The 27,207-nt window shown below is 37.8% G+C and overlaps 1 protein-coding gene across 4 annotated transcripts in view; it reads right to left on the reverse strand.

Moving 5' to 3' along the window:
* MEIS2 (Meis homeobox 2) overlaps nt 1-27,207 on the reverse strand; it is a 171,823-nt gene that overhangs the window by 132,835 nt on the left and 11,781 nt on the right. For all 4 annotated transcript variants that reach the window (XM_033063892.2, XM_033063890.2, XM_033063893.2 and 1 more), the window contains exon 7: nt 22,433-22,547. In XM_033063892.2, coding sequence (XP_032919783.1) covers nt 22,433-22,547 — 115 coding nt within the window. The remainder of the gene's footprint in view (nt 1-22,432; nt 22,548-27,207) is intronic.

Genomic DNA, 27,207 nt, shown 5'->3' on the forward strand with positions numbered 1-27,207 from the left:
AAAAAAATTATCTCCCATAGTGATTTGCCAGCCTTCCTATACTCTATCCAGCACATAGGGACTTCTAAATTACATACTATAATTGACATCAAATATCTGTCCCATCAGTGAATATCTTTATTAGCATCAAAATCACTCACAACTAGTGTTCCTCAATGTTATTAAACAGAACTTGTTCTAGGTGTTGCCTTACTAATTAGTCAGGATGAGCCCGAGGAAGAAAATCTGGGTCATGTTAAATTAATTGGAATGAGCATGAAAATTAGCAGAGCAAACTGCATCAATTTTCTATAGAGAGCCTTTCTTCATGTTGAGAATAAAAATGGATATTATGAGGCATTAACCAAACTGCCTTCTGTGACTGCCAAGAGGTGTGTTACAGTAGCCCAAAAATATCGTGCTCACAGATTTTCAGAAGTTAATGAGACATTTCCAGGAATGGTAAATACATGGTATTAAAATGGGTGTGCCTCTTATGGGAAAATGCCAAGTCATTTCATGTTTATTCAGGCATAACAAGCTCCTCAAAATGAGCATAATTTAAGAGGTGAATAGTGCAAAGAGGGCTAACATTCAACTAATTTTCCTTAAGAAAGAAAAGATTAAATTGAACAAAAAATGAATTAAGAGGTTTACAAATCAACAAGTCAACCATCAGATTGCAGCCTCTGCTCAGTATATTCTCATCAGCCCCTGCCATGAAGTTTTCAAAAAATGTCCCGAAGGCAGGGAACAAAGCGAGCAGAACTGATTACAGCCACACTCACCGCCTTGCTGTCTAAACTCTGTTTGGCTTCCTAATGAGCTCACTAAAAACCTAATTCATCTCCCATAACCCTTCTCAGCCCTCCTTGAAATTCACCATTATGGAAATTACAGATGAAACATTTACAGGCTGTGTTCAAATTACTGCTTCTTCAACAGGCAGGTCCCTGACCCTCACAATGAACACAATAGAGGTATGTCCGGCATGAAACCACTTGAGCCGCAGCCTATAGAATAAAGAGGCTCAGGAAGGTTAAGACTTTTTCTCATGGTGACAATGATTTCCACATTAATGCTTTCAGTCCCATGAATATGGGAATTTTGTGGGTTTGACAGTATATCAAATACAAATTGTAATTCAGAAGGGGAGAAATGAGTTGTACTGATGACAAATAGCTGAAATAGGCTAATGTGAATTCCCAGCCTGTTCATGAGGAAACTCCCTCAGTTCCTCATTACATGAAGTCAAAATGATCCTCACGGCACCTAGCCTGTAACTGGAAGATTACTGAATTGATGGATCCTTAGTTTAAAATGCAGCTGTTTTATTCTGCTTTAGTAATTAATTCTTTTTCCAATACCATATTGATTAAGCGTAGACCCTGATAAAGTTCAAACTGAGAAGAATCTCTAGTGACTTCCTTAGTTGCTCCAGAGACTCAATGAAAACTTCCTACAATTCCACCTGCCTCCTCAGAGTGCTGATCCAATGAACAGAACAGTTTTTTTCTCATAAATTAGTTAGGTCATGTGGAGCTGTATTAGCTGATCGTTGCTTTTGTCTCTCTTCTTGCTGACTTGCTTTTCACTTTTGCTGTCCTTTGTGCTGTCACACACAAAGTCGGAGTGCAGCTGCCATGCTGAACCCAAACCAAGGTAAAGAACAATTCGTACAAACTACATTTTTTCCCCCACTTTATACAGCTGCAACTCCCCGAGCAGCATTGCACTCAATAAGGCCTCCTGGGATCCAACTAGCAGAGAAATCTGTGCTGAAGCATGCAGACATTCTGTGGGACTAAAGAGTGTTGAGGGGAGGAGGGGGAGTAACCTGTTTTCTTCAAGACTGCTCCACCTTTTGGGATAGAATATTTCTCTTTCCTTTTTAGCAGTCAAAGATCCTTATATTATCTGGGTTTTCACTTAAAACAAAACAAAACAAAACAAAAAAAACCAACAACCTAAAATCCAAAGAACAAACAAGCCCAAACCACCCTCCTAAAACACTACAGCCACTTGAGACAAGAAATCACCACTTCACCTATAACAAATGGGATGTGAGTTCTTGTTGACTAGCAGTAAGGCCATGGCTGTCCATGGATAACTATTGCAAACACAGCAGCGAATTACAAGAAGCAGCAACGACCAATTCGATGCTGCTTTTCAGAGAGCCACCTGTGAAGTCAACACAGCACGGTTACAGGAAGTTTCTTAGACTACAACCAGTACAGTGGACTTTCTTTTTTTATGAAAATCAGACATACATTGGTCTGAAAACATTTCCAACATGTTACGACTATTTTTGCTTCCCCAACCTACCCCAGCCCTTCTCCTTCCCTTTCCTACCATCTGAAAAACAAACAGCTGATACCTTCTGTATCTGCACACTACAGTTTGCAACTTGAACTAGTGTGTCTGAAGGGTAGCATGCTGTTTATACAGATTGCCGCAAGAGTGGTACCAAGTGATTTACATAAATAAAGGATTTGAGAGAGTTACAGGCACATCAGATATTAACAATCCTTCTTCAGGTGCCTCATTATATAATGAGGCTATTTAAAGGCTTTGGGTCTCATCCTAATTTCATATTGTCCGAGGACTTAACCTCTGCCTTCCCACCAAAACAAAAGCAAGCTGGCTCTCAACATTTCTCCAAGAGAATCTGCTCAGTTTGGGCTCACCCAGTTTATATCTGGAGAGCCATGTAGCCAGGCGCGTGCAAGGACAGCAGTGGGCCAGGACAGCCCCTGTGCATGGTGGGCCAGGACAGATAACGGCATTCCCCACCTTCAGAGCATTCTTCCTTGGGGTGAAAGGTCACCCCTCACAGATGTCTCCAGCAGACACTCTCTTGTCAAAAGGTTGCATCATGCAATTCATGCAGTCGCCCCTAACAATGCACCGTTCTTTTCCAGATACGTAAACACGTTTCACTTCTAAATAATTTCCTTGTTAAGGACAATTTCCTTGTTTTTTCCCCTGAGTTTTGTTCAGCTATCAAAAAAGTAAGGAACACTGAGAAAAAAAAACCCAGTCTGACTCCCCTTTGCCAATTCGCAGCTTAAAAATTCTATTTTCATTTTCTGTCAGGCTATTCAGCACAAGAAGATGCGTCTGGTTTATTCCCATGAAAGAGAAATAAAACCACCATATCCCAAAATGTCTAACAGTAAAGCATATAGTTTAGAGCCAAAAAAGCACACATATTTGGTGAAATGGAAGATTGTAAGTTTTTTGTCAGAAAACTTACACAGTCGGAAAAATTCAATGAAGAAAATTCTTTTCAGCTTAATATAGCCTATTCCAATTTCTTTCATTTACAAGTAACAAACATGACCTGTGTGAATTAGTGCAAAAAGGAGAATTCTGTGTTCCCATATTATAAATTCAGGTTTGCCTAGTGCAGAAAGTTTATTTCTTGGGAAACACTTCAAAAATAATAGGTCCTGGTTGCTGCAGTAGCTCAGATTTTTTACTTTCCAGTGCCTCCAGATAAACAGTATAACAAAGAGTTCTTCTTTGTTGAGTACAGTTACTCTAAAGCAGTTTGAAGCTATCACACATAATATAACACAAGTAATTTCATTCTAGAATGGATTGAAACAAGCTTATCAGGATTGTTATCTGTTTATAAATTATATATTTAACAGTAAAGTAAGACAGACATGGCTGGAATGTTACACATGGGGAAACATGATTAGAGATATGCCAAATTGCTCAACCTAATCCCAAGCAATAGAATCTTAAGGGCACTGGGAATTTCTAAAAGAATTAATCATTATATGTTGTAAAAAGCTCAATTAAATACCCTTAGAAGCCAAGCAGAGATTCTTTCAGACCTGTCTGCAATATGCAGTTCTCTCAGCTGCAGAATGTTTGCCTCTCCGAGCATCCCTTCTCTTCTCATTCCTTTAGATACTGAACCTATGGAAAGCACACTTTGAGAAAAAAAGTCTTCAGTGCTTTCATGTCTCATATTTTATACACTTGGCCATCTTGAATTAATAGGAGTCAATGAAGATGCACGTTCTTAAAAACGGCCGCAATTTCATTGGTCTAATCTATGAACTTTAGAGACCTTCGTTTTATGAGCTTTCCTCAGGGTAGGTATTTCAGTGTTCGAAAAACAGGGTTATGGACTGTTAAGTTAAGCACATGTTCTGCATCAACATTTTAGTTTCAGCAGGTTATTTGGTGCCAAGTTTGCCAGTCAGTATCATCAATTCGAAATATGTGCTTGTTTGTTTTTAACAGGTGTTTTGAGAACAGCACAGGACAGGAGAAAAGCAGTGTTAATATATTCATTTAGTATTTATCCTTAATTCTGAAAATCCCCTTCCATCTGAAACATGACAAAATTTCACCTCAGGTGTTTAAGACACATAGAGATGGAGCTGAAAAGGAGTGCAAATAAGTACTTCTGTTACTTCATCAGCCTGATGATTTGTGCACTCATTTCTATTGAACATTTTTCCTCATCTAGCAATCACAGACCTGGGTTTACATGTGGTATAACCCATCTATTTATAGAAAACCACTTTTTATTGTGCAACTGACGTTAGCTGTGGAAGAAAAAAGTAAGACTGAAGGTAAAACCCAGTACCCTTTAGATAATGAAACATAACCACAGACATTAACTCAGTCTGTTCTTCTGAAGATCATTTGTTAGAGTTTGCATCGCAGGACAAAGAGGCAGAAGAAATTAAAACAGTCTAAAACCAAAATTGGCTTATCCACATCAGTCGTGCCACAGAACCAAAATAACAGCTTGCTCTTAAAACTGAGTAACAGCAGAACATAACAATAAGATTTACACACGCACCACTGTCACATTTGTGGGTCAGTTGAGATGGTGCATCACAATTTCACAGAATACACACACACAGATACACACTTCTTGCAGGTGTTATCTCAGACTTGGTCTGCTGAGAAGCCAAGTGAATCCCCACAGCGACATTTGAAGGTTTAAAAGCTCAAGTTTTTGTTTCTAAATGCCTATGAAAACATTGCCTATGTTCAGAGGCCTTTTAAAACAAAACCAAAGCTTTTAAAGCTTCAAAAGCGGTCATGGGAATTTGCTCATCAGGAGGGAATCCTAAATGAAGGCCAAGATTCAGTGGATTCCCCTGGACATGAGAAAAGCCATAGCCTGTCTGCAGTTCTACAGTTTCTTGTAACAGATGTGGAATAATTCAAGCAAACCAAGATAAACCTTTGTTCATGCTTTACATTTTACAAAATCAACTTTTAAAAGGTTTATGTCCCACTAGTCTTTGCTATACTATTAAAACCCTCATCAAAAAACAAACAACCCCCTCAAACATAACAAACAAAGAATACAACACTACCAAAAGTCACCCCTACAGAAAAAACCCTACCTTCATGGATACTTAATGCAACTATGAGACCACCTCCCAAAGTCGTTACCTTAAATTTAAAAAAAAAAGAAAAAAAAAGAGGAGGGGTGGAAGCTAAGTTTAGAATTTCTAACATTATAATCTTAAATACTTACAGGACCAGAAGGAAACCAACTGTTGCTTTTTAATATACGGGAGATGATTTCGGGAAGGCAATATTCTAATGCTGTATTAAAGGCCTAAACGACTTTGAAAAAATTTTTATTGTTAAAAGCCAATGTTTTCTATCTATGACATTAAAAATAAACAACAAAAAAAACCAAAGGCAATTCCTCACATGTTGCTTAAAGAACTGCTATAAAAAGGCAGCTAGAAAGTAAAATTTGAAGCATAAGAAGCCTAGTGTAAATGAAGTCTTTCTTTTGAAAGTGTGAGATACAGCTTTTACTCAGTTTTAAGGTAAAGTACACATGTAAAAAACACATGGTTTCACCTGAATTTAACAGCAACATTCCTGCCAACAGACCTCCTCCCTTTTCTTTCGGATGTAATTATTTCATTTTGCTCACAGAAGTCACACCTTGAAATACGACAGACAACTCAAGAATGAGCATGGAGAAGGCATAAGAGCAGAGAATATTATGTTGGGGTTTTTACATTCAAAACCAATATCCATTTCAAATAATCTAAAATAAAATTAATCATGCTATAACAAACAGCTGTTTGATGGAAGTCTGGTACAGAGGACCAATACTTGGATCCTCCAGTGGACATCTGGTCATGTGTGAGTATATCTTGCTCATTTCAGCCACAGTACAGGACCCTTTACTTCCAAGAGTACCACAGTGGCAAGCAGAGCAGGTCCAAGTGGATGGTTCTAGAGTTTGCCTTGGCTGCAGGGTGCTCTTTGCATAGCTTACAAATTACGTGCTCAGTCTCTTAAGAATAACGGAACCTTACAAGGAAATTCTCTAAGGAAGCACGTAAAATGTTTATACATGAATAAACAAGGGGAAAAAAAATACACACACACCTACTAAGAACATGAGCAGCTCCTCCAAGCTTGCGTAAGGCAGTCATGAAAGTAGCACGAGAAAAAACTCAAATCCATACTCACTGATTATACAAAGACAAATTATATGGAGATTTTTTTTCCCCTGCACAGGCACACTAAGATTGAATCAATTCTGCCTTCAGATGTACAGACTGTGCTCCCACCAACTCCCACTGAAGTCAGAATTTGACCTATTGTGTACTTTACATTCACATCAATGAAGTCAGTAAGAATGCAGAAAATTGCTTTAGAAAGATGTAAAATTCTTTACTAGTTCTAAAATAAAAGCACATCTTATTTCTTTTAAACAAACCAGATTGATAGCCATTTGGAAGAGCTTAAAGGAGGGTTAATTGGCATACAGTAAACCTGAATTCTGACAGTGTGGACTTCTAGCTAAAATGACATTCCCTTTGGTGGTCGTAGGACTGTAGGATTAGTTTACAAGAAAGTAGAGAGGGGTTTGAAACTAAATCCTGAATGTCAGTGATGAATTACCAGATTAGAAAGGCCTGCCCAAATTCAGATTCAGAAGGGAAAACAAAATAACAAAAAAGGGGCAAATTTGTAGCTAAGACTGAGTTATAGATTCATAGCATGAATGAAAGATCTTTAAAAACAAAAAAAGAAATCAATGAAGCCCTTATTTCATAAAACCTTGCTCATACACAGAACCTTATCCAAAACTATGCTGAGAATATGAACTGCTAATAACAGTTAACTCAGGGAAATAATTAGGATAGCCAATTCACAAATAAATTAAAGTGGTTTCCTCTATCATTGCAGATATTAACTACAGATTTTCTTGTAATAGATAAGGTAGGATGAGTTTCATTTTCCTGAGAGAAGAAAGGAGAAAACAGGAGCATGTAGAGTGTAAGATATTCAGTATCAACTATGTCTAAAGTACGTAAGTTTGTGAACTTAGGAGAATTTCCCTCAAAACTGAAAGATTTTCCCTTAAAACTCTAAGAAATATTCTACACTAGCATGATGGTCTTTGTTATGTCTTTTTCACTGGAAAACTGCATTGTTACTTCTCTCTTGGATGAAGTATGAGCACTGCAGTAATTTTCTTCTTTTTTAAGATCCTTTTACAAGCAAAGGACAGAATATGCAGAATCGTAAGTCATACGGGATATTAGCACAGATCAGCCTATCCCTGTTTCCCTAAAATGAAAGAGACCTACATGCATTAAGCATTTTGGTAACCTCTAAATCAAAACTTAATTTTGTAATACTATAACTTATGGAATTTACCTTTTTACACAAAATGGATAAAAGACTGCTGACTAAATATGTCTAATAAAATAAAGCATTAATTAAGTTTAACACTTTGCATCTAGAAATATGTTTAACACTTTGCATCTAGAAATATGTCTAAATTTACCACTGAAAAAAAAGATATGAACCAGAAATATTTTCTAACTCAAATAACGTTTTCACATTGTGACAGATGTTTTGCACAAAATATGCTAAGTGTCTGAATACACAAAATGAATCTTAAGTGCATGAACTCAGAAGCTCATGAAATCTAATCAAAAGTCTAATAAGCTAAAGTAGATAAAACTTACCAACTTCAAGGAAAATATTTGTAGCTTTTGATTAGAGGAAAAGGGTCAATTGAAAACAAATCCTACAAAGGCTGAGGTGGACAATATTAACCCCACTGTGGCCTCTTGATTTCAGTAACAGGACTTGCAATATACAGAGTTAACACAATGTGATAGCCTTTGCCAGACTGAGGTCCTACTTCAGCTGCTATAGGCACCCTGAAAATGGAAAGTCCATGCTGAAATACACATAGGAGTTTTAGCCCTTTGCCATTTCTTGCCTAAAAATATTGCCATCTCCATATTGCTAATTATTACATTAATATCTTTTAAAAGTGTCAGATTATAGTTCGGACTTCATCTTAATACTGAGAAATAAAAATAAAAGGTATTAATGAAGAAATAATATAAAGGTGACAGCCCTTGGCTGTAGAGAACACATGGGGCTCTAAGAATTTTCTCAAGGCAGAGAGTTGACAGTTACACTCATTGGGTTTTACATGTTCTATGTCCTGAGTATTTTTCATTCAAAACAGCTTTATTAACAATCTGAGAGCACAGAAAAACAAGAAAAAAGAATCTTGCTATAAAAACTGACTTTAAAATCCTCCTTTTTTCATTTTTGCAACAATTTTCTTTATATAAAACATTAGCAAAGAAAAATAATGTTTGGGCATGAGGTGGATGCACAGCATATATGGTTGTTTTAAACAAGGGAATTATGTACCCAGATGAACGGAAGTCCATGAACACCAAGCAATATAATCAAGTCAAAATTATTGTTGTCTCAATGAAGCACTTGGGATACTGTTTGAGCACCAGGACCTCATATGTTAGGTACTGTACAAATAAAGCACAAGGACAACCCCTCTCTTCTTTTTTTTTTTTTTTTTTTTTTTGTGCTGGCAGAAGCCCAATGTACCTCCATTGATTTCAGATGTATTAGGAAGGAGGGGCCTGATCCAAAGCTCACTGAAGTCAACCAAAGTCTCTTTCTGTTGATTTAACAGGCTTTGGATTAGTCCCTAAATAAGAACAGATTTTGGCTCAGCTAAAGGATTTCACTTAAGCCCTCTGCTTGTTCAAGCATCTAGTAGGAGCTAAGAGAACGCTGCGGTCCTCCTGAGTAGGAGGCTGTGCTCATTCCAAACTATACCCTTTAACAGATGTACAGGGTCAGGAGTCCCACGAAATGGAGAACCATCAGTAAGTGGTAAATCTGAGGTGCGAGGAATTAGGAAGGAAGCTTCAAGCTGAAAAACTTTGATTTGTGCTATTTGTGCAATGTTCCATCCTCTTTAGGCAGGAGTGTAAAATTAGAGAGGGAGTTCATGTGAGTTTCCCAATTTTACGCTCGTAAATTATTTAAAACCTTAGCACCAAGTCCCGCAATAAAATTAAATGTGTATTTGCCATACTCCCTCTGCTGAGCTCTCTGTGAATGAGAGCTGCCTTTAGTCAAGGTATGACCAACTTGCAGCTGTATGAGGCCCAAGGAAAATTTAAACATGTGTAATTGCTTAAACAAGTGTCACCATAGCAAGCTGGTGGGCATAACGCAAGATTATAAGGAAAAGTGCACTCTTTACTTTTTTAAGAATTAAATGCCAGGGTTGTCAAAAAATTTCATGGTACAAATCACATATTAATAGAGAATTTGCTGAATTCCCCTGTCTCGCTTTCATGGCTGCTCCACCAATCCTTGTCAGTTATAGTAAATGCTTTGTTTACATAAGAAAATAGAAGACCCCAATCCTAGCCTGTGCATGAGGAATGTATAGTGCCAAGGGTGTACAAAGGTAACCATCCATAAAATAATTTGAGCTCATTCCATGAGTTACGAGGCCAGCAGTTTAGGACAGCACTCAGTGCAAGTTTGAGCATCTGGAGTTAGCAATGGACTTCAGCCCCAGAGCAGCTGGGAAGTCAGTGAAGCAGGGTGAAACCACTTTGTCTTGCTCTTTCCTGGGCTCACTGCCCCGGCTGTAGGTAGGGATAGGGTCACCAGGGCCATTGTGCCAACTCTGCCACCAGACAATTTCCCTGTGTTAGCTCCTTATGCCAAGGTAAAGACAGCTTCACAAATAACCTAAAAACAGACAGGTTTTAGGGCTGTCACTTATAAACCACCTGTATGTATCAGTAGAAAATAAAGAATCATTTATTTTCTCTAACTCCACACCTACCAGAATTAGTATATTGAGTACAATCAAACAGAAGCAGTCAAATTTCTTTAAGTCTGAGTTTTTTGCAAAGCTTTAACCTCTCCAACAGAGAAATTTAAAAAACTGTTGGCATTTCAAGAAATTAACTGAACTGAAAGCACAAATTAATTTTTTTCTGAAGCTCAATTTAACATATAAAAACCACCAGAGGAAAAAAATGATTCTAAACTTTGTCGTGCAAATATAAAAAACCCAGTGCTTATTAACATTTGTCCTCTAGAACATAGGATATGATGAAATTTGGTTCCAAAACACATCAGAAAGTATTAGAACTTTATGGCTGTCTTTTTGTAGATTCTACATGTCTTATGGCAGTAGTTCCTATGGAAATTAGGAAAAAAACTAATAAAGGGATTTTTTTATGTATTTGTCTTTTAAGACAGGAGAATCGTGCTCTGCTTTCATTAATTTGGTTGCATTTGACCCAAACTTTGCATATCTGAAAGCAGTACAGCCCTGTTCTTGCTACTGATTCCATGCAAGGAGGATCAAAATCTTATGGAAAAAGTGCCTTTTTCTTCTCTCCTCTGAAAAGGAAGAACTGCTTTAACTGACTCACACTGCCTTCTTTCAAACCTTCTCTGGACAGTCCTCCACTGATTCATGAACAAAAGACAGATCTTTCAGGAGTACTGTAACTGCAATCAAGACACCTAGTTGGTACACTTTAAAATATTATTCTTCGGTTCTGTAGAAAGCCAAGCTATTACATCTAGATTGATGTGCTTAAGACTAAAGATGGTAATAAACAACTGTAAAACAGTAACACAAAAAAGTTATCAATTCCCCCTCAAAGAGATAAAATGTATTTCATCATTAACAAAAAACGCCTAAATAGGATGCAGACTATTCATGATACTGCTGCCATCTCTGATACCCTAAGCTTTTATTCTTAGCCACCACTGCCTCTGCATCTGCTGAAAACTCACAGGCAACAAAGCAGGGGGTATACTACATCTTCTCATGCCAGGATGAGAAAAATCAATGTCCATGTTTAAAAGACAGAGCTATTGATGTGCAAGGTCACTAAGCATCACAACCCATTCTACAGCTCTAGAGTACTACGGAATTCCTAAAGAAGAAAAAAAAACCCAACAGTGCATTTTATAATCTTGTTTAAAACCAACATTACCCTTGAGTCCCTAGGAGCTAAATATGAACACAGAATCCAAGTTTTCCTTGGTCTACAATTGCTATGTTTGTTCAGGGGGAGAGAAGCAAAACCACTGAACAAGGAATACCCATATATAGTGATACAACAATTTTTCAAACATTGGAAACACCACTTTAGACTTTTCGTCTTTATGAAAACGTCACTAAAGAAGTGATGATGTGATCCATGCTATCCTCTTTTTACTACTTCTATAAGCCTTGTTCATTTAAAAAAAATTTATAATACAAAGTTAGAAGATCAACACTATTTCATTCACATGTTTTCACCTTTGTGGGAAAAAGAGGAAGTGTTTATAATAAGCAATACAATAATTTACAAATGCAGTAAATCCAGAGCTTATTTTTATGAAATTCAAGGAGGCCAAGAGAGGAACATACTTGAATTTTCTACATGCATTCCTGGAATATCAGAGCAGCTTACAACAGCTGACCATTTCATACAATTCATGGAACTCTAGTGCTCATCATACAGATGAGGAAGAACATGTGTCAGACAGGGCACGTAATTTACACAGGGTCCCCTCAGATTCAGATCTGCAGTTAGTTGCTCCTGGGTAGACAGGCACACTTCTACCTCATGAAAGGCTGAGAAGCTCCAGGGGAGCCCACCAAAATAACAGATGTCTTCCCAGTGACCATACTTGTTATTTGGATATTGCCTGCAGGTAGTGGGATAATTAGGGTGACCGTCACTGCTCCCCTGTATTATCCTACCTTTATGACTACACTGCTTTTTTTTTATAGCTCACATAACTCCAGAAAGTTGCAAGTTCAACTTTCTACATGTGTTTTCAGGTGTACTTTGTTATTCTTGTAAACATTTTAAAATACTCTTTTACATTTACTGCATGCACAAAGACTTTCACAAACCAGTAAAAACCACTGGTTAAAATGGCAATCATTTATTTGAAGATGATATTCTAAACATATAGACACTCATCTGATTTTAAAAACCCTCAGTTTATCAAGACTTACACGTAAATAGCTTGATTTTTTAGTGAATGAAAAACCTATCTGAATTACACAATAACTTAAGTGAATAGCAAGGTAGAAAATAGGAGAAATTACTCACTTTAGCCTATATAAATCTTCCTGCAATCTCAGCTCCAACTTTAACAACCTGTAGTACCTGTTACTAGAAATTACACTAAGGACGTATATTTAGACACCAGATTTAGGTTTATTCATATCCTGCAATCAGTTACTTAAATGAGACATGATTTTATAAATGAAAAACAACATTTTACAGTAATTCAAAATCAGAATGGTTTGAAAATTCAGAACTGTAAACAAATGCGTCAAATCACATTAAGAGTCAGATAAACACAGCTGTCAAATCTTCTTCACCTGCCCTACTTCCCCTGCTATATAGATATAAAAGCTGCTTAGAAGCTGCAAGAATCACAGAGTGGTTAGCACTCGTCTTATCAGGCAAAAAGACAAGGCATTAAGACAAAAGGCCAGCGTACTACAATGTGTGGTGCCATAATGCAGTGTTTGATGCTCTAGAGGACCCTCAACAAGTACTGTACAGCAAAAAAATCAATCGAAAATCAGCATGATAACAGAGCATGAGTTGCCCTGCAATAGCCTTAAGCCCCACAAGGCTACCGGAGTCCCTTTCATTCAGCAGGCTGCACTGAGCTGGGTGAGCTGGGTGAGCCTGCCCTCCTGCCCAGCACTCCGCACAGGTCCTACCTCTTACCCACGGCTTTCACCTTCATTCTGGCTCTGGTAGGGGTACAGATAATTTTCTTCACATTGGCTATTACGGGGCCATGCTTGTGATTTGTGCTGGAAACACTGCTGGTAACACCAGGGTGGGGTTTATCTGTTGCTGAGCAGCACTTGCACAGTATCACCAGCATCAGAGGCTGGAGTGCACAAGAATTTAGGAGGACACACACCTGGGATAGGTGACCCAAGCTTAACCTATGAGTTTTTTCACTTTTATCCTTCAGATTCTCTCCCCCATCTCACTGGCAGGGGGAATGGACAAGTGACTGTGTGGGGCTGAGCTGCCAGCTAGGGCTAAACCATAACCACCTTGCACAGTAAGGGAAACTGACAGTGGTTCTTTAAAACTTTTAAAAGTAGAATTTTAGTTTTCTTGGAATAGATTTGAAGGCTTTCAGTTCTCTCTCTCTCTCTCTCTTTTTTTCCCTTAAATAAATATCTCCTCTAAGTAAACCTGCTGATTTTGTACTGTAAACACCCTCAGCATTAAACAGATCCCTCCAATCCTATGGCGAGTTACAGAGGTGATTCCTCTGTCATGCTTAACAAAGAGCAAATATAGATGTACAGGAGAAAGAAATAGTGTTCAATTCCATGCAAATTGTTATGCATGCAACAAAATGGGCCTACAAATATTTCACTCATATGGTAGGTTTAATTTCAATATTTCTTTAATTACTTTCCAACAATGTCTGGTTTCTGTTGAATTTACGCTAGTACTTGGCATTTGATGCAACCCCAAAAAGATAAGATACATATGTCCCCTCTTCACAGTCTTGGCATTTTTACCTTAACTCAGGCATTGAAGGGATTGGTTCGAAAAATTACCTTGCTGATTAGATGGGTTTTCTGGTAAATATATTGTATTAATCCTTACATTCTGAATATGACATAAGGTATACAATCGTTCTGTCTTGCTCAACAGCAACATATCATGGCTTAAGGAGGACATGAACGCTGATCTCTGTGAGCAAAGAAAGAGCTAATTGGGAGTTAGATTCAGTGTGATTATCAGCTTGTTTATGATAAGGGAGTACTCTTCTGAATAGCACTGTAAATTCATTCTCTGATTGTGGTGTTAAACCACAGCTCACCCCTCCCCCCACTCCCCCCCTTTTCTTTTTTATTTGGTTAGAAAGGGTTTTAAACTAGTCTAAGCAGGTGACAGTGTCATGCTTTGATTTTTGTCCATCTTAAAAAATAAATCAGCTACATGAGCCTGATGTCAAATTTCACTTTCTAATCGGAGAAAGGCACATTTTAAATGTTTACTATAAGAACACATTTGGGTAATTTTTCCCCATGTCATTATGAACATTAGACTGACCCAATTAATATGAAATGTTTCTATGCTGCTGGAACAGACCGTGTTACAGAAAGAGCCATTTGCACAACCTGTTCATGATTATGGGCCATAAGGACACAAAGATGGCATAGACATTTGTGGACCATCTGAATTCTTACAGAGGAACGGGAAAGAGGAAAAAAAAAAATTGTTAGCTGACTGTTGTGGGTCATGTTTTTTAATCCAGAGTATTGGACATGTAACACAGCAACAAGAGCTGATCATTTTGTTTAATCACCTTTTGGATCTGTGCCAGATGGTCTCTATTGAGAGCGCTGCAAACAGAGAGAGATGAACTGCGTCTAACATGCCACTAGAGCTTTCCCGTAAATGTCTGAGAACTGAATCCAACAAGAATTTAGTCTCAGAGCAGAAAGGGATACATTTAAAAACTATGTGCATTAACTATACTTTTCCCCATAGAATCCTCACTTGGCATGAATAATTTACCCTCTCTTATGCTAATGGGATCATGAAAGTATCCCTGTGTCTTTAGTGCAGCTATTCTCAGCTTTCAGTAATTACCCCACCCAGTGAAAATAACATGGCTCCTGCAGCTGAACGTCCTACCAGTACCTGGCAATTACAAAGAGCATGGCTGACACAGGAGCGGTCCAGGGATGGACACACAGGCTCCGGCAGCCCGAGGAGCAGCCTGAAAAATTAAAAGCCCTCCACTGTGAACATTTCCGTACTTGCTTAGGATCAACACGGAGAGAGCAGCTCCTGCAAGGGCATTTTTATTTTTCAAGGATGACACAGAGTATTCCAATGTACTGTTCAGGCACCCCAGTATTAAGAAATACAGAAATATTTTAATTATTAAGAAATTAAGAAACATTTTTTTGGTCATCAACAGTTTAAATACAGCTTATGGGTTCGGTTTTTTTTTTTTTTAAATAAGAACTGTCTTAATAAACAAGAGGGAGAGAGTTAAAAAGTCAATTAATGAGTGTCCTTCGGTATCTGACAATTTTATCTTCTACACAAAGGAAACCCTGTAGTATTTCATTAATGAAAAGTTTTTATGAAACCATTACAAAGAACTAGGCTTTGACCTCTGTCCATAGCACTCCATGTTAGGTAGTTCACTATGTAAAAATTATCAGGCTAAAACATCTGGGAAAGAAAGCTATGAAACAGCAGGGAACGTGGCTGGTTTATTGTTTATCTTTTGTTTATGAGGCAGTATTCAAGTTTAATTACTACTCTAAATTAAACTCTAACAGGCATCAGGAGACATCCCTTTACACAACTATGTTAAAAAAAAATCCTAAGATTCCAACACTAGATCTTTCAAATAAATTGGTATATATAGGAAGAAATTAGTCTGTAACAACACAGGAAGATATTTAAGCACTTAATACTGTATATTGGAATGTATTGCATTCTGAAGCCATTAATATTGTAACAAACATACAATTATAATTTAGTGAATGGAATGTTATCTAGCATTTGGAGGCAAATTGTGTTAGGCTGGGTAGGATCTGAGATGGAAGGAATGGCCTAAGGGGGAATCCTACCTTTGTATTTTGAAATACAAATACATAAATAAATATATATATGCACATATACACATACATATATTTAAAAATACACAAAAACATGACATCAGAGACAAACCTCTCCACAGTAACAATCTCTTAAGTAAAATCATGGTATTTTTTTTTCTCTGAACGTTCACATACAAAAGTGGAGGAAGGAGTTCCCTGTGTTTACCGTAACAGTAAGTGACCAGTTTTAGATGAACTTAGCTGTAGGAAAAAATAAAAGTTGAAAGCAACTAGCAAAAGATTATTCCAGATGGCATCTGTCATATTGTATTTAGGGTTATTTTAAAGAGATTACTGCCACTATGAAAACATTCCATTGACAGAGTTTTACTAGGCTACATTTGAAACCCCAGCAAAACATACTACAAATATGGAAGTAAATGTGTATGTAGATTTTTATCTACATCTAAATATACAAACCTACATGGATTAAAAGGTAAGAGCGAGGTGAGTAACTTGAATACAAGTATAGTATTTTAAACACCACACACACACACACTCTGAGCTGTAATTTAATAAAAGGTGAGGAATCTGATGTTGCTACCAGCCTGATTATTAGAAAACTGTACTATGAAGTGCAAAATTCACTATGCAATTTTAATGCTACTTATTGAACTGTGGGTAGGGACACACATCTTTTTGCAGTTATTGTTTAATTGCTGGAGTCAGCAAACATTTATTTTTTCACACAATAGACAGAAATAAAAGAAAGGATGGGAAGATATCAAAATTTGACTATATTTAGCTAAGCTGGTTCTGGCACGATCATGGTTAATGTGCATGTGGTGTGCAGTGTGAGCTCAGCAGTTACTGGGCCAACTGTCTCAGTATTTCTGGGAATTCTGCCTATTCACAGTGCAGGGATTGTTCAATTGCTGCAAAATGTACAAAATGAATTTTACAAAAATGAATTGTAAGGAAGGCCCCATTACAACGATTTTACAGCAAAGATGTCAACATCAATTTTTCTTTCATGCATAGCTAATGATTAAAACAACATATTCCATTTGCCTAAGAATTTATTTCTTATTGGCACATCAAAATATTGAAATCAAAGTTATCTTTACCCGTATTACTCATTGCTGCTGAACCCACACCATTGTTCAAACCATGAAAAAATAAAGCAAACTTGGCAAAAAATACTTGAAACAAAGGCTCATCAATATTCTCCAATTTGTCAACATCTCAATTACAGCAATGGAAAAAATGTAAATTTCATGTGCTTTGAACACTAAGGGGTCTATTCTTCTGTCAGTGCACATGCGTAACTCCCATCACCATTAATGGGAATTACTCATACATATCAACACAAGGATGGGCCCCTCAAACTTGAAAGGAAAAGATGAATTAATAAGGGCTACTTGCTTCCTGTATCTTCCTCAGTTGAAAAAAGTCATTGTTCTTTAAGAGTTTTTCATACTTCATACAGTTCACCTTTATGAGAGCTGTGCTTTCTGAAATAATGAATCTCCAGTGAAGCATTATTTATTAGCAAGTTTGATTTTTCAGTCTGGATGTTTGAGCCTTTCTATCAGGAATTTCCTTTCTTACAGCAGGCAGCTCTCTTCCAGTAAAACCATACCCTATCGCTTTATAGGTAAAAATGCAAAAGAATAAAAATGTGTTCTGAATCTTTATGATGAATATGCAGGCTAGCTTCAGCAGGCTATCCATATTACAGAACTAGGAAAAAGAAGTTGTAGCATTAGCTTTTGGATTAGCTTCCAAAGGCTTTGCATGAATAGTTATTTTTTAATTGTTGCTAGCATCAACATAACCCTCTCCTTTTTCTAACTACTAGAGTTTTGTTCTAAGCTTTGTGTAGTGCCAGTAGAGTTTCTAATACTAAAATAGACCTTTGGGCTTTATCACCTAGCTTTGTAAACAAATTTGATTTGCATACTAACATTATTACAGGATGGTATATACTGAATAAGAAATTACTACTTAATTTTTCCAACAAGCATCAGTCCAGAGAGTTAACCTGTGATGGATGCTTCATTTCAGTTAATATCTTAGTTGACTTTGTCCTGAACCAGATTATGGAGTCTTTGCCAAAGAAAGCTATCATGGACAGACATCAAGCTGGCACAGAAGTGCTTCTAAACTACTTTGAGATTTGCCCTAGAGAGTAGCCTCAGATATTATTTATAAAGGGGCAGATCATTCAGCACAAGTAGTTACATTAAAAAAAAAAAAAAAGAAAAAAAAAACAAGCAAAAAAAGCCACACAACAATGAACTACTCACTCACATGTGTAAAGCACAGTAGGATGTGATACTCATTTATATTTTTACTGCTCTATAACATATCAGATTTTTCTAATCTCTCTCTTCTTATATATGATGGGTGAAGTTTGTCACCCCAGGTCTAACCCTAAAAAGATGCTGAACTTCCTGAAAGATCCTGAAGGAAGACAGCCTCCATCTGACTTGGATGGATCAGGCCCTTTGAGTGAGTGAACTATGAATATGACAGATCAGGTCATGGTACCAATTCTTGTGTCATAAAATATGAAACTGAAATTATTCCCTGGTGCTTTCCTGTAGACCACATGTTTTTAAACCTTAAAAAGATTTATTTCCCATTTTTAATGCATAATCTGCCATATTCGTTATTTGCAATATCCCATAAAGAAATTAAATAGAAATTAAAGTCTGGGAGCATCATATCCATCACTGTGGTAAAAACTGATGCCAAATTCTAGAAGTCATTTAGCCTATAATGTAAAGGCAGTGGCTGTTTTCACTTTGTTTCACAAAGAATAAAGAAAACACAATACCCCAGAAGACTTTCAGATGTGTTTTTTCCTCTCCAAAGAAAAGAGTGGATGATAAAGCTACACACACCTTTTAATCTTCCACTTAGAGTTTTTACACATATATTCCTTGGCAAAAACCCCAGGGTCTTCTCTTTCCCCTCCCCTTCTCTCACCCCCTTTCCTGCCATCTCCCTTGCTATAACTCAGCTAACCCAACAGAACCAGTCAGTTTTAAATTTCAGTTGGGACCTCGGTGACCTGTTAATGAATCTACAGAGAGGAGAAAAACTCACAGTGTTGAGTTATGCCTGGTGTTGCTAGCTGACTTGGAGTCAGAAATGCTTGAAGCGTTAACGTAATTGCAAGAATGTGAAAAATGAAGCGTTGGGCTCCTGAGCAAAGCGAAAGGTCAAAGCAAGCCCTACACAAAACAAGTCTCTGGAAGATGGCCTCATTAGACCATTAAATCAGCTTCTCCTTTTTCTCCTTTGTAAGATGTTTAGGGTGTTTTATTTTTATTATCGGATACATTTAACTCTTTCCAGGGCAGGGGGGAAAGTTGATCAGACCTGCTACATAATTACTGATCTTTAAAATAGTATTACACAGCATTGATTTGCATTTGTGGATCTGAACTGGGATAAAGTCAATAAATGCTTGGTGGATTACAGATCACTACTACTTTGGTTTGCCAGATGATCAATATGTTGTGTAGCTTAGTTTTCTGTTGAACAAGTGAGGTGACATGCTAAGAACAACATAGACACTCACCACTAATAAAATTAGGATAATCTTTCAACATTTACTGCCTGAAGGCCCTTTACTTAACTCTTCCAATGCCAGCATGTTTCTAATAATACCAAACACAGACTAGATTAACCCTTTTGATGCCAAAGGGCAACCATGCACTGTTGTGGAGAGACTGTCCTCCATAAAGAGACAAAATGCCTAACCTTTAATAATAATGGATGGATTCTTCCAGGTAATAAATAGATCTACCTCATTTAGAGAAAGTCTGAAAAAACCAGTCATCACTCCCCCAAATCCTTTCCATCTCCTCCCTCCCCAAAATAAAACAAAATATAAATAAAAGAAATTAATTTAAAAAAAAAAACAACACAGGATGCGCATCATACACTCAAGGCAAAAGCAGAGACACCTGGAAAAGTGCTCTCAAAAGCCAGAAGAGGCTAACTCTAGGATGAATCAATCTCTGCTGCCACCAGGCATTAGTGGAGAAGACTGTAAGTTGCTAATGTAACCCAAGACTCTCTAATGAGCTCCCATTTCCAAGAAATCCTTTGGGGCAAGTGGAATACTTGAAGCGGCAATTGTGGAAGCTCTTGGCAAAACTGCAGGAAAACCAAGTTGACCCAAGTAAGTAACCACAATGGAATAGCTCAAGAGACATTGTCTGGGACCAGCTCACTGCCTGGGACCTGCTCAGGAATTATAAGGTAAATTCTGCCCCTCTCAAGAAAGACCAAGAAAAATTCAAGACAGACCTCACTCTCTGTACTCTTTGCCACAACTGACAGGGCAAGAGCAATCCAGAGCCATGGGAATTCTGCTGTGGAATAATCTTTCAGCTGCCAGCAGCTGAATGGAACAGTGATTTGCCGCTGGACATTGGCTTCCCTTTAGAAGACCCAGAAGGGCACAAATGGAAACACACTAGCAATGTTTTACCATGCTAGACTGGATGGCACTAGTGACTGATTTGGCCCCTCAGAGGTTGTTCCTTTTCTGCAGAAATGAATAACAGGTTTGTTGAAATCATATATATTGGCAGAAACCTATTTCCAAAGGAAAGTTGGTGTAGTAATCATCAACTGCTTTTTCTAATGCTTAGCAGTATTTCCCAAGCACCCTGAGTTACACGACAAGGGATCAGAGCCTATGAAACGCAAGATCCCTGGATATGAATACAAGGGATTTCTTTACATCATGTATGGCCCATTGAAGGAAGTTTTCTGATTTCTAAGGAGTTCCTGGCGAGAGTGGCAATACAGGTGTGGGGAAAATTCCTCCCTAGGGGGGGAATTAAGATGGCAGACCAATCAAAGGAATCATTTTTAAGCAGGCAAATCATCTGTTACACCAAGCACTTTATCTACAATACACCATGCAAACATTTGATCAACAGTAAAGCCTATGGCCAGCCAATGCGCTGTTTAGCAGTCAAGCCCTCCCTGTCACTAGATGTTGAAGCTCTAGTGGTTCATGCTGGGTCTTGTACAGCTCCAATTTAGCAAAAAATCCTTGTGACTCATTTTGGAGTTGGATCACACCCTATGCCATGGTTGCTTTCTATCAGCAATAAGATTACAAATGTATAAACAATTCTTACAAATAGGAGACAAAACCAAACCACTCTACCAGAAACAAACTTTGCAAGTTCCGAGAATTGCAACGGGTACAACACCAGATCATCAGGCAGATGAGGGGAGCTAGCTCTGTGCCAAGCAATGGGCCATATGAGACACATGAAATCACATATCTCTTCTGCGGTCTAAGCATGGTAAATATCATGAAGGGAAGCAGTCTGCAGCATGAAAATCATCAAAGCAACTCTAGTCCTGAAGGCTTCTCCCTTCTCCAGTTTTGGGATCCTGCAAGGCTAGTTGGATATCAGCCCTGTGTATTGGCTCTGCTGGGCACGTGGGGGAAAAGACAGGCAAAATACTGCAGGTGTAGGAGAAACATCTCCTAGACCAGATCATAAGACCTTAAAGAGGTCTCTCTCATTCACTCTTTCTCTCTGGCAGAAGCTTAGCATGTTTTCAAAGAAAAACAGGAATGGAGTCCACTTTAAACTCTAGACTTAAAAAACCAAAAAAAAAGGAAAAAAAAAAAAAAGAAAACATCAACTCTTGAGTCAAGATCCAAGAATGACAGCAGGCCATCTTTACCCAACCTTTAGCACTGGAGGCTTGACTCTTACACCTTCTGGAGACACTTATTCTAATGAGCACGTGTAAAACACTATCATAATAGAATGACAGCCTTTGACACTCACTCAGCGTGGATGCAGATGACCACACATAAGGTGCAATGCAATAGGAAATAAAACAAAAAATCCTGAAATAATAATCAAACATCCTGAACCTTGAGAAAGTTTCACTGTGTATAGATACAGATGCAGTTCAGGTGTATCTCTATTTACCATTCAGAATTCAGATTTTCAGAAGCAGAAACAAATCTGTACAAGCAAACATTTCAAGAAACAATTTTCTGTCTAAATCAGGGTTTGTTTCTATTTTATATAATTTAGCAGCTTTGGAACTTCACGTAGAAGTCCCTTTCTCAGATAAAACTACAGGTTAAACTCTCCATCTTTAATCCAACTCAAACAACTGCACTGCATCTGGAGAGTATGTCTGTCATTATATTTACTTACACCACACAAAAATAAACTGTAGATAACCAAATTTGTAAAGGAATTGGCAGAACTAATCAATTGTTATTACAAAGCTTGTTTGAAGATTAGATATTTCGCTTTGAAATAATAATAAAATGCAGCTAAGTGGGTTAGGAAAAGGAAATACCGTCTCCCTAACTTACAGCTGATTATACTGCAAGTCTGCCACTCCATGTTTACTCTAAGGCAGATGTACTGATATAATGAAAAAAGCTGGAGTTATTTTAGTCATGCCTACTTTGTGGAGGGAAAAAGTTTGACCTTTTACCTTGCTCGCTGCTGTTGTCTCCACTCTGGGAAGCGTGGCCCCCGCTGGAGGGCCCTGGTGTGCCTGCCGAGTGCGTTGAGGTTGCATCATCGTGGTCTCTCCAAGATGAAGGATTCTGGTGTCAGAGTGCCAAGGAATTTTTTCCACGGTTCCCATTCCAATAGCAAATGAAGAACAGAAAGCAAACCGGGAGAAGAGGGGAGGAAGGGGAGGAAAGTATACACATTAGCATTTGTGAAATGTGCCAAACACCTATGCTGTTTGCACAGTGTAATAATTCTTCAGCAAAGGCAAGCAGAGGAGATACAAAGATTTATGTGTTAAAACACTGGACCAATTTTTTTATTCTTTTTTAAACTTTCCACGGAGTTGTCTGGATTTAATTGTTTGACTAGTACTGGAAAACAATATTTCAGGACAGACAAAAACCCCATAAGTTTAGTTTGTTAAGGAGTTCTACAGGGTAGTGGGGAGGCAGAGGAGGGAAGGGTATCTACCTCCATAGTTTATGATACTATGTGTTCTCATTAGGATCAGGATAGTTGGTATGCAAACTATCTCCCCACACTTTGTTTTTCCAGACTGACTACAGCTGTGAGGGGAGAAGAGCAGGGAAACTTTTTCAAGAAGGACAACACACATGGGAGAAGAGTGTGTCCTCACTCCCTAACCTCTCTGTCACCCATTTAAATACTGGGAAAACTTCCAACAAAGTCAAAGTTGTGAGGCGCAACTCACAAGCAAGCTTTCTCTGAAAGACATTATATACCAGGAAAGTTGCTTTCTCACCTCCAGCCACCACCTTGATATGACACATTTGAAGAGACTTTCTAGATTTATCACTCTAACAGTTCACTTACAAGAATTGTCAAGAACAACCACCAGGTGATTATATAAAATAACATGTATAGTGATTTTTATGTAATTCTTTCTACATTACTATGCATAAAACACTACAAAAGGGAATGCAGAAGACAGATTTGCAGAACTTGGCTAAGTAAGAGCTGAAGTGCTGTACTTAAGTCACATAATTCATGTATGCTTTCTAATTTATTGGGTATTGGCTTTCCTGGAGAGGGGAGCTGCTATTTGAAAGCATAAGTGAGGAAAACTTAATGTTAAAGTTTAGTGCTACTTTGTTGAGTGTATTCTCCTCCTGTCCTCCTCCCCTTTCCTGATCATTCCCAATACCCTGCTGTTGCTTAAAGGAAAACAGGAATTCTACTGTACAGGAAGAGCTTTATCAGCACCACATGAAGGCAGGCAAGAGATGGAATTTCCTCTGGCAGAAAAGGAGAGCAAGAACACATGAAACAGATCAGAGTAGGGGTTGGACCTGCATTACTTGTCACCTGCATGCGACAAATCGAGCACATTATAATAATTCAGCAACAAAACAAACAAACAATCTCCCTTAAAAAAAAAATTGCCTCTTAGGTTGCTTAGGTTTTGATCGTGGTTTAAATCTACATTGTGAAATAACACTAGACTATTAAAGGATGAGGAGAAGCTGAAAGCAGAAAGTGACAAGTTGGATAAATTCTTTGACCAGGACTGGTTCTGACCCCATCTACATCAATGTGTAGTAGGAATAAGTTCAACATAATCAACTGATTTACCCTTTGTAAAATACAGTGTAAATGTGATTGGGACCAAGTCCCAAAATCTATATTGAAACATCTCAAAGTAATCTTCTAGCACTGATTAGTACCACATGCTGTATAGCAACACAGAATAGAACTGCCAAGTAACGGCTTGCTACGATACCCAGCAACATAAATCTGACAGGCCCGACCTGGATTGCAGCAGAGACAAAGGAAAGAGCTCAGGACTTCAAAAGGTTCCCTGTAAAGTCTCAGGTGACCAAGGGGTAAGAAGGATCCAAATCCCCTTCACCTTACAAAGACAGACACACATACACACCCACGTATGTCATTCCATGACAGGAAGACCTTAGTAAAATCAGAAGACAGGTCAGGATCTGAAATTTGCCTAACCTGTCAGCACGGCACACGGCACAGTAACACTTACGGCACAAAATCACCAAGCCCTCCAAAATCTCACACAGAACTACAACAGGAAAAAACTGCCACCAAACAGTAGTATTTCATATTCATTGAGGTTATTGTTTCCATTCTCTCTAATTAATACTGTTATTCGCCACACTTCCATTAAAAAACTGTCCCCCCCCCCAAAAAAAAAAAAAACAGAAAAAAAATAAACAAGAGAAAGAAAAACAAATAAACCCCCCACATTTTACCATCATTTTTCAGAGTCAGGTGGAGAGAAACACAAAAAGAAAGATGAGAAGTCTTGAAAGTTGAAGCAGCCCAGGTGTTATTAAAAAGAACAAAAAACTTGAAAATAAGGTTAGCAAAAAGTTCATGTGGAAATAAAAGGCAAAAACTGTGCAAGTTTCTTTACAGCCTGGATTAAAACACAGTTGTGCCTATGAGCTTCTCTTTTTATCTCTGACTTAGGAAGCCACTCAAATAGCTTCAAGCTGAAGGCAAACAGCAGACAGGAGCTCTTCAGCCCTCTGCAGCCTCTTAGCGTCAGCTGTTTGCCGGATGGTAATCAGATAAAGAGCTAGAAGAAATACATGAAAAAGAAAAGAAACAATAGCATAGCATGAGTTTAGCCCTCCAACAACATCGTGCTGGAACCTTCTTTTAGAAAATGTAGTAATTGCAACATGTTCACCTAGGCTAAACTTTTCAGGGAGCACAGTGAGTTATGCTAATTTTGTGTACTGCGGGCTCTCTTGCGCTGGCTGCTGTTGGAGCTCCTTATCACATGGATGAAAGTTACAATAATTAACTGGTAACAGCTCAGCTCTGTTTTAAGGCAAATGTCATCCAAAACCTACCAGACAATATTTCAAGATCTAGACCAGCCTTTCCATTACAAAGCCGTAAAAATTTGGATAGAATCACTGAATGAGACTTCCCACAGCTGAAAACACTTGCTGTCTCTACCAGGCTGAGCTGCTCTTGACCTCAGTTTGTAGATCCGGTTTGAGAAAGACAAACTGTATTGATTGAGAACTCAATGTATTTATTGTGACACAGTTTTCTTGAGGAAGCTATTTGGCAGAGTTTTGTTGGAGGACAGAAAATACAAGATAAGGTGTTTACTTAATGCAACAGTAGAATGTTGAAGGAATTTTAAAGGCAGAGAAATAGTTAGACTTTAATATTATTAAAAAAGACAAATAATTTTTGGGGTGGAGTTTACAGCCTCATAAAAGGGCAGCATTCTTTTGGTTTGGACTAAGATCATTGTACGAGTCAGTGAGCCAATCTTTTTCTCCCCTAGACCATTTCCAACCTCGCATCCCACAAAAAAAAATTCTTGACCAAATGACTAATCATAACTATTTATTTATGCACATTTTCAAAGAAAAAAAAAATTACCAAATGGCACCTCTAAAGTGTGTTTCTCTGGAATACTTCATCAGTTTAGTTGAGGCACCTGAAGGGATCATAGTCTAAAGCCCACTAATATTAGTTGTATTTTTTCTGTTAGTTTCAATGAAATTTGTATTGGGTTATCACACTGAAAAAAAATTTTAAAAGAAGGGAAAGAAGAAACTAAACCCATAGTTTTAGATATATTACACAAACTGCTAGCATGACTTCTTATTTCTTCTTGCAAGTTAAGTAATCAGTTTGCAGAAACACATTGAGGAGTGTGGATGATATCTGCCAAAATGCAATTGTCTATTTTGTCTACGTGTGCGTACTATAAAAATTTCACACATGTATGACCTAAACTAATGCCAGATACCACAGAAAGTGAACAGCACACATGTACCTATTCCCAGTAGTTCTAATAATTGGGAGCCATATATGGTACTCCTCTTGCTCTTACCTAATTGTGTTAAAGAGCAGTGTTACTAGGAGAAAAGCAGTGAATACTGAGTAGAGCACAATAGAAGGAGATGGAAAATAGATACAAGAAGCTATGTCTCCAGGGGCAGTATTTTCTATTTGCTGGGCTACAGACTCACAGCTGATAATGCAAGTTGTAATTAATATAAAAGCAGGAGACAATATGGGGAAAGCTTGTAGTAGCAGGGCCACAGGAGATCACTCCACTGCTCTCCACTGTTTCTCATTTACACACACAGCCTTCCCTAGAAAACACAATTTTACCGGTGTTTTTTCCCTTGAAAGTAAAAAAAAAAAAAATAAAAAAAAAAATAATTTATTTAACACCACCATTGAATTTTGCTAAATCTAGAAAAGAGCAACTGAAAGGACAAAAGGCATACAAAGCAAATCTGACACATTTCTCTTTTGTTGATGCTGAAGATCTGCTGGAAAGCATAAGAGTTTCTAACTACTACAGGATTTCTTCAACAGAGATGTTGTAACAGACAAATTTGATATAGGATAACCTTCTGACAAATTGCAATTCTTACTTTGTATGTCCAAAATATCTGCTGAGCAGTCTGGCTAGCTTTTTGTGAGTGTATGTAGTCCTGCTAGGTCTGATTCTGGTCTCATACTGCTTTTTATGGTGATATTAAAGACTCAATTAACCATAAGGAATCTGTTTCTTATTTATAACTGGGAAGTAAAATCAATCAGACCAGCTGATACCCATGTGAGTAAGCTGAGCAGTATTTGACTCACATATTTTAACTGAAGTTTCAAGTATACAACTCTGACAGGATCAGGCCCCAACATAACTTTATCAGATGAAATTGGCAAAATCATTAATCTTAAAAGAACAAACAAAACACAGCTTGTTTTTATAAAAGAAACTAA

Source organism: Catharus ustulatus, chromosome 6 (assembly GCF_009819885.2).
Source record: "Catharus ustulatus isolate bCatUst1 chromosome 6, bCatUst1.pri.v2, whole genome shotgun sequence".
Taxonomy (NCBI): domain Eukaryota; kingdom Metazoa; phylum Chordata; class Aves; order Passeriformes; family Turdidae; genus Catharus; species Catharus ustulatus.